General features: G+C 43.8%; 1 protein-coding gene across 1 annotated transcript in view; it reads right to left on the minus strand.

Annotated features, from left to right (window-relative positions):
• Window positions 1-1,036: 1,036 nt before the first annotated feature.
• Window positions 1,037-8,480, minus strand: part of LOC101991774 (transmembrane and coiled-coil domain-containing protein 5B-like) — a 12,199-nt gene continuing 4,755 nt past the window's right edge. Inside the window, exons 6-11 of the mRNA XM_013352634.2 lie at window positions 7,808-7,864; window positions 7,257-7,316; window positions 6,636-6,700; window positions 2,544-2,619; window positions 2,218-2,261; window positions 1,037-1,444 (exon numbers count right to left, since the gene is read on the minus strand). Coding sequence (XP_013208088.1) covers window positions 1,246-1,444; window positions 2,218-2,261; window positions 2,544-2,619; window positions 6,636-6,700; window positions 7,257-7,316; window positions 7,808-7,864 — 501 coding nt within the window. The 3' untranslated portion in view covers window positions 1,037-1,245. The remainder of the gene's footprint in view (window positions 1,445-2,217; window positions 2,262-2,543; window positions 2,620-6,635; window positions 6,701-7,256; window positions 7,317-7,807; window positions 7,865-8,480) is intronic.

The following is an 8,480-nucleotide window of genomic DNA, read 5'->3' on the forward strand; positions in this document are numbered from 1 at the left end:
CCCACAAAAAAACAAAAAACAAACAACAACAAAAAACAATGTTTCTGCCTTTACTCCAATGTGGTCGAATAAAAACCGTTAAAATCTCTATCAAGAGTGAGTCTTAAAAGAGAACACCCCTCCCACCCCAGGAAGCAAGAGTTTGTGGAATGTGCCCAAAGATAGCGCCAAAAAGAGGCTCCTGTGCTGTGGGAGCTTCTGTAACAATAGCAATTCCGCCAGCTGAAGAGGTGACCTTCTGTTTTCACCTGTGTCCCTCCCCGCCTTCCTTCTGTCGCACCAGCGCTTCTTCGGCGCTCCTCAAAGTACTCACTCTTGGAACGCCAGGTCCTAGCCTCATGGTTTTAAGCTGTTGCCCCTAGATGTGCTGGAAAAGGGGTCGCTCATCTCTTCCTAAGTACAGCATTGTAATGTCACTTTGGTAAGTGACTGTGTGACGTCTGGTGAGAAATAAAGATGACACCTGTCTCAAGGTCAGAGCACTTAGGAACGGCGACAGAGGATATAAGACAGGGGGACTACAGGAAACCCAGAGAAGGTTCTAGAAGCTTTTGGTGGAAGGTGGGAATGGCCGTCTCCAGTTAGAAGGAATTAGAGGGTAGGATTTGATAATAAAAATATTTGCTTAGCTGTATCTAAAAGTACACATTTCTATTTGGCTGTATTTACAAGTATTTTATCAATTTTACTTCTATTAACACTTGAATTTGCTTTTTTGAATTATTTAAGAATGAGTAGTTACCTATGTATAAGAAAAAGGATATATTTGTCAGAACTCCACTCTTTTAAAATAGCACAAAGAGCTATAGGGAGAGAGTCTATTGTTAATGTAAGGCTTAAAGTCTTCCACGAAGTCTAGTTCCATGGATGTCCTCATGCATGCCTCCCTAAAGGAGTGAGAATCTAGAAAATTTACATGTGATTTTATTTTTTATTTAATAAAATGAAGCAGAAAGTGGAAGTCCCAGGGGAGTTTTTCTTTTTGTTTTGTCTGAAGAGAACAGAGAGTTTGTGACCACATAGAAAGGCCCCAGGATGCACAGACCAACACAGTGAATTCTGATCAAACACATTCTGTATTCGCAGAGAGACACTCTAGGAGAGAATTAACATATAAAACTCAGCTGTCACATAGAGGCCCCGAGTCATAGCCATTTCCTTCCTGCACCCCCATCACCAATGCAGGGCCCCAACCCCAGCCCCAACATTGGAGGTGCAATGTGAGGCCTGGCGGATCGCCTGCCACTAGTGTGGTAGAACGTCTTCCACCTCTAGCGTAAGGAAGGGGAACAGTATGTCCCTCAGCCACTTCAACGTGCTTCTGCTCATCAGCATGGGCAGAGTGTCCACGAGGAAATCCGGGTTTATGTACTGCAGGTGGAAGACCATACAACCCAGTATCCGAAGGAAGACCACGATCATGAAGAAGAGGTAGTGGAAGTGTCTGCAGAGAAAAACTCATCATGAACATCCGGGAACAGAACAGCTTACCGTCAAGCAATGGGGAATGAACTTGTAAATGGATGGTGGGTTGCTGCCTTTTGGCAAAACTGTCAGGGGTTCTTAGGGGGTAGGGGGTAGAGATGGTGAACGCAGATAACAGAAAACCTGCAATTTAGTGGTCAGGTATTGAATATTTCCAAAGGAATAGATGACCTTCTGGTACTCTCCATGGGGCAGGCCTTTTGGAAGTTAACTGTAGAAGTTCAAGATTGTGAGCCTCATGGTCATGGTGCTCTTTATGTCTCCTATAGCAAGTAATTCTAGAAAACTGAAAGTCTCCTTATTTTAAAAATTTTGAGAAAAGACAAGACAGAATGCAAGTGATTTTCCCCCCTATAATTTCTCAGCCTGCAGTAAAACAGCAACGAAAGTTAATGCACCCTGTCCTCCTTTTTCAATAAAGGTAGCAAAGGTTTGGGATGCCAGCATCTGAAAAGCCAAAAGGGAGCACACTGGGGGGACATAGAAAAATCGAAGTGAAATGTAACCTACAGCTTTCATCCCGAGTTTCTCGGAAGGAGCCACTAATTCCTCCAGCTACTTAGAGCCATGCAAGTCTGCTGTCCTAACTCTGCAGATAGAAACTCTGCTCAGGGAATTCAGACTGCATGACTATCTGTCTGATGCTAATACTCATTCTGGCCTGTATCAAGTCAACTGCACAGCGAATGTGGCCTGGACCAACTAGGTCAGGGGCACAATTCTGCCACTTACCTAACCAAAAACTTCTTCTTCTCTTTCTTAATGATGTTCTTCTCCTGTGGAAAGTAATGAACATGGTGGCCGGAATCTCAATGAGAAGTGGCGCACGGCGCAATGGGTGGGAATGGGAGGGTGATGCTACAAGGAGAGACTTCACAGTTCGGTCGGCCATCTTTGTATTCTGGCTCCACCTTTTCCCAGATGCCTTGGTGTAGTGCAGGCAACAGAAACTCACTTTCTAGCTCTAGGAAGTTTTAAAAGGAGGAGGGGTGTGAGAGAGACCTCCCAGGAAGAAGAAGGGCTAGGGAAAAGCCCAAGTGTGGACAGGCAAGACTCACCATGTTGCTCTGAATGGTCTCTACCAGAGTTGCCCCAGGTTTCACTTTTTGGGAAGAGTCTTTCTGGGCTTTGGACCTGCATTTAAAACAACACAAAAGATCAAAGCCAGTTATCATTTGAGACAACCCACAGAACTGCTGCAAGAGCTTTCCTAAGTCATGAAATACCTGTGACATGCCTGAAAAATCATACAAAGACATTGGGAAACACTACTGATTCTTTTCCAATTATTTTCAAATTTACCATACAGTTGGATGGCTTTTTCTCACACATGATTTATTATGTTTTCTTCCAATTTTTTTCCCCTTTCCACATGACTTCTTGGTGCCTCTTCCTTCCTCTCTGATTAATTACCTTTCTCCCACAAGGATCTCCAACTTCTGCCTCCAGGTCACACATATCCTTTTATTTATTTGTTTGTTTGTTTGTTTGTTTGTTTATTTTGGTGGGGGTATAGTGAAAAGTGAACCAAGGACCTTACATGTTCTAGACAAATATTCTACCATTAAGCTACATCCCAGCCCCATTCTGTCCTGGTCAGAGTTTCTGTTGCTGTAATGACCAAAAGCGACTTGAGGAATAATATATGTCCACATCACTGATCGTTACTGAAGGAAGTCAAGACAGGAACTCAAACAGGGCAGGAGCTGATGCTGAGGCCATAGAGAAGTGCTGCTTACGGCTTGCTCCTCTAGGCTTGTCTGCTTTCTAATAGAACCCAGGACCACCAACCAAAAGATGGCACCACCCAAAATGGGCTGAGCCCTCTACCATCAATCACTCATTAAGAAAATGCCCTAAGATTTGCCTACAGCCTGATGTTATGGAGGCATCTTCTCATTTGGGTTCCCTCCTCTCCAGTTACTCCAGCTTGTGTCAAGTTGACATAAAACTAACCAGCCCATACTCCATTCTTAAGAGAAAGATAATCTGTACCTAAACTTGGCCTAAATCTTTGGCTGACTTTCAAACTGAACTTCTCAGAGCAGTCGGTGAACAGCCCCACTGAGGTTATAAGACCCAACTGGAAGTTGGGTGGCAGTGGCGCACGCCTTTAATTGCAGAACTCAGGAGGCAGAGGCAGGCAGTTCTCTGTGAGTTCCAGGTCAGCCTGGTCTATAAGAGCTAGTTTCAGGACAGGCTCCAAAGCTACAAAGAAACCCTGTCTCAAAAAACAAACAAACAAACAAACAAACAAAAACAAAAACAAAACAAAAGACCCAAATGTGAGCGATCACCAGAAACAGACTGTGTGGGTCTAACCTACCATAAAATGATATCCAGAAACTCCTGATGTCTGGATCTTTTTCTTCCTAGTAGCCTAATTTCTATTTTTCCCTCCAAGTTTAAACTATTCCATCCACACAATACACACAGTGTTTGGCTTGACCTCAGGCCACAAGGCACCACATTGGAAGGAACAACTTCCTGCCATTCTCCTCTTCAACTGCCAACTCTTCTCTAACATCTGCCTGCTTTTCTTCTCTCTTCAAACCCTTCTGGTCATTGTTAGTTTATTTGTTTTACTTAGAGTTGTTTCCGGTTACAGAATTAATACAATAAACTTATCCAGCACTTTCATGGGTATCTCCTCTTATAGTAATCAATCAGGGTGTAAAAGGAGAATTAGCACAGGCTCCTGGCTCTTCCATGATGACGTGGTTTGTGTCAGAGGAGCCCACTTCCAAAAGTAACTATAAAACTGGGAAAAATGCACCACTGACTCTATCGGAGACGGCAGTCAGGGGTCAAAGGGAAGCAAGCCCTCAAGAAAAGAGAAACCCAGGGGAGCTCCTCTTCACCAAGGCTCTCCTTGTGGTCCAAGCAGACAGCAGTGACAGGCGACATCAACTGGCTGAGGAGGAAGAGTGCAGAGGTCAAGGCTGTCAAAGCAAACATCTGAATGGGCTTCCCTGGTAATGTGGGAGCTGGCCCCTAGTGATCCCTGTGTAATCAAGACTCAAAAATAATCAGCAGTGCTAATGGATACAATTCAGTTTATCAGAGCCTATGCAGCTCTGCACTGTAGCAGTTATCAGCCATAAAACCAAACGAGCAGAACACTTACAATAGCAAAAACTATCAGCATGACTAAAGATGTATAAGAATACTGCACAGAAAGACAATACGCTAAAGGAGAGGTAAAGATCTAAATCAATGGATGGATAAAGTTGGAACAACTGTTAGCTAGACATTAATTAACCTCCAACTTTTATTCACAGATCCCAATAATTGCCATCTAAACCTCAGTAAGTTGTTTTTTGATGTTTGTGTTTTTGGTAGAAATTGAAACTGACAAAATATTTGTACTAAAGCTCATAGGTCCAAAAATAAGAGTGAAACACTTGTAGGCTGCATCTACCCTATATCAAGGCTAACTAGAAAGCTATAATAATTAAGACAGTTGAGTCTAGGAAAAAGGACAGAGACACAGATTAAGTGTAAAGAATCAAGCATGTAAAAAGAGGCTCACAGGCATAAGGTCTACCAGTCGACAAAACCACCAGGTGCCGGGCAAACAGAGCCTCTCTTTAGACTTAAAAGTTTTTTTTTAAATTTATTTATTTATTAAAGATTTCTGTCTCTTCCCTGCCACCGCCTCCCATTTCCCTCCCCCTCCCCCAACTAAGTCCCCCCCACCTCAGCCTGAAAAGCAATCAGGGTTCCCTGTCCTGTGGGAAGTCCAAGGAACCCCCACCTCCATCCAGGTCTAGCAAGTTGAGCATCCAAACTGCCTAGGCTCCCACAAAGCCAGTGCATGCAGTAGGATCAGAAACCCATTGCCATTGTTCTTGAGTTCTCAGTAGTCCTCATTGTCCACTATGTTCAGAGAGTCCAGTTTTATCCCAGGATTTTCCAGACCCAGGCCACTCAGGACTGCGAGGGTTGCACCCACACACTGAGACAATGGGGATGTTCTACTAGACTTAAAAGTTTTAAACACTTGGAAGTTTAAAGACTGAGCAGGGGTGGCTGGACACAGGAAGGACAGATTTCAGATGAGTACAAGTAGAAACAATAAATGTCTGGGGGAAATCCTGAACGAGTCATTCTCCTGAGAACTGAGCTCAAGGCCCGAGGAAAACAACAAGCCAATAGGAATGGCACCTTTACCCCCTGAGCCATCTTTCCGCCCAGCATTCTTGTACTGTTGTCATGGGTGAAGATACTGATACAAACACGAAAGAAAATTATCTCACCTAGTACAACAAAGATATGTGTACCCAATGACCCCTCAAAAATGGAAGGATACATCTACCAAAAGGCATACATGAGGATGTTTTCTAGCGGACTTTAATATCCCAAAAGTTGAAACAGCCAAAGTGATCCTCAATGATAGATATTGAGTCATATTCATATAATCGAATATTATAAAGAGCAGGTCACATGATGCAGCAGAGCTAAGCCTCAGTGAAAGCCGGACGCAGAGAAGATAGACTGAATTCTTAGAAAAATTAAGGCTAGCATTTTAAATGATGAGCCTAAGTAGTTACCTTTGCCAGGGGTATTGAGGGGTAGAGGGTCTGAGAAACTTCTGGGGCTTATGATAGTCTATATGGAGATCCAAGTGGTCCTAGTGTGCTGATATATAGAAGTAACTATCAGCTACATCTTTAAGATGTGTGCAGCCTATGCATATTGTATAATACGTGATACAACTAAGAAGTATAAGCAAGAAGAAAGGGGGTCAAGTTCTGTGAACTACATCTACAGATTTCTGGTCATTCTATGGCGTCAATCTCCTTGGAAAGGTTGTGACACACACAGATGCCAGTAATATCTGTACCTTGCATGTAGCATCTCTTGGCTATAATTTTTCATCTCTGAATCTAGCTTGAGTAGTGTTGGGAACACTGTGTTCAACCAAGGATATAGGAAAAGAGCAGGTATCAAAACATTTCAGGTCCCAGTTACTGGATAGGAGACCAGTCTGAATGCTGATGACTGTTCAGTCTGAGCAGAGGCTGCCAGGGATGACCTCCTGTAGGACCTTTACTCAGTGACACCAATTGTTCCCAAGCTCTGCCCTGCAGGGAACTGCCCGGGGCAGGCGCTGCAGTCCACCAGGGGGCGCCGTTTCCCAGACTTACATTTCTTTTTCCAGCAGCTTCACTTCTTGTTCCTTCTCCATCTCCCTCAGAATTTCTTGGTATTTCTTCCCGTGGGGGGAGGGGCATCATAAAGAGAATTTGTGTTTTTATTTCAAAGTCACTGACAGGAATCTCACACTAAAATGCATTCCTAACATTCCAAATACCTCTCTCACATCAGGGTGTATAAAGTAAGGGGCATAAAAAAAAAAATCAGAGGTGCTAGTGACAGGATGGGCTTCTGGAGCCAAAGTTCCTCTTGTAGGCCTTGCTTGTACTCAAATCCCAGATCTGACCTGGACTAACAAAGTTCCCAGAGCTTGTAACCTCGCTCCCTGAAGCCTCGGTGTCCTCCCAGAATCCTCAGCCTTACTAGACAAATGGGTTGAGGGAAATGCTAAAACACGAAACCAACTGGTCAAAGAGCTTTGCATAGCAGGGTTCGGCACACTGTCTTTGCATAGCAGGGTTTGGCACACTGTCTAAGAGCACTCATATTTGGTGGCCATTCTGTTGAATAAAAGGCATTTTCTCATGGCAGATGGAGAATAATAATAATAATGGCTTTCTCCTGACTCTGGGAGATCTGTCTCCATTCTGACTTCCCCAGTAACACTGTACCTTTATGTAGTGGGCCTGGTCTTCACAGAGCTCATGTACAGACTGGTAGTCACTTTGCATCTAGAAAAAGAAGAAAGCAAACGAACCTCATGAGTTCAGTCAGTACCAAGTTTTGGCTGTTTTCCTGGGAACCTGCCTTGTACATTGGACACGTGGTCCGTTACTTAGCAACTCCTTACTTGAAGGGAAAAAAACCACCTCGCAAAAGGTGACCTCATCATTCAGGCATAAGGCCCAGTTTTGAGTGGGGAAGGGCGAAAACTTCGCCCATGTTGCCCTGTGCCTCTCTGGGAAACAAGAGGGAATGCAATATGACTTTTAGATTTGAGATTCTACAAGGTAGCTGGGGCAGATGAGTGTTTTAAAAAATGTTAAGGCTAGGATTTAATGAAAATGTTTTTTCCACCTATCTTGTGAGTCAGAAATTCACTTGCCAGGTTTTCCTGCTCCACCCTTCCCATACCCTGAAAGCTTTCTAAGACCCTAGGCCTTTCCCTTGTGTGTATGCCCTAGGTAGACACTCCGTGGAAAAGGCGCCGATCTAATCAAACCTTGGCTATTTCCTTCTCTTGTTGTGCACAGGACTTGGTTGACTTTCGTAGTTTCACCTAGGGAAGATGGTAGCAGCAGAAAGTGAACAGCATTCCTTTGTGCAAGGGCAACGCAAGGTAGCAAAAAACAAACTCAGAGTGCCCATGGTGTATTGAGGACAAATGACAATTAAGCGAGGATGTGGCCATTACCCGTTTCGTAGATGAGAAAACAAAGGCAAAGATAAGCTATATGCACAACCACATCTCAGAATCGCAGATCTTACATTTAAGCTTTGGTGGGCAGACTCTCCAGTGAGTCTGGCCATTCTCCTTCCTCCTACTGACGGAAGCCCATCAGCCCCTTTCTCCCGCTCTTTCAGGATGGTGCATTCATGCTGTCTAAATCACAGGAGGGTCATAGGAGGTAGCCCACTTTTTGAGAGGAAAGCAGACAATTGGGGCTTTTGACAGTGGGCTCAGCCAAATGGCACACCTGCCCCCTAAAACTTCAGAGAGCTTCTCAGTAACTTTTACCCCCAATTTGAGTTCATTCCATTTGTCCATTAACAAATACCATTAGACATCGGCTATGTGCTAAAATGTTCTAGACATTGGGGTGCAAATGATATAGTTTTACCAACTAATATTCTCAGTTGCTATAATTTCTAGTAGAGGAAAAAGACAGAATAAA

The sequence above is a fragment of the Microtus ochrogaster genome, assembly GCF_000317375.1.
Source record: "Microtus ochrogaster isolate Prairie Vole_2 chromosome 14 unlocalized genomic scaffold, MicOch1.0 chr14_random_1, whole genome shotgun sequence".
NCBI lineage: Eukaryota > Metazoa > Chordata > Mammalia > Rodentia > Cricetidae > Microtus > Microtus ochrogaster.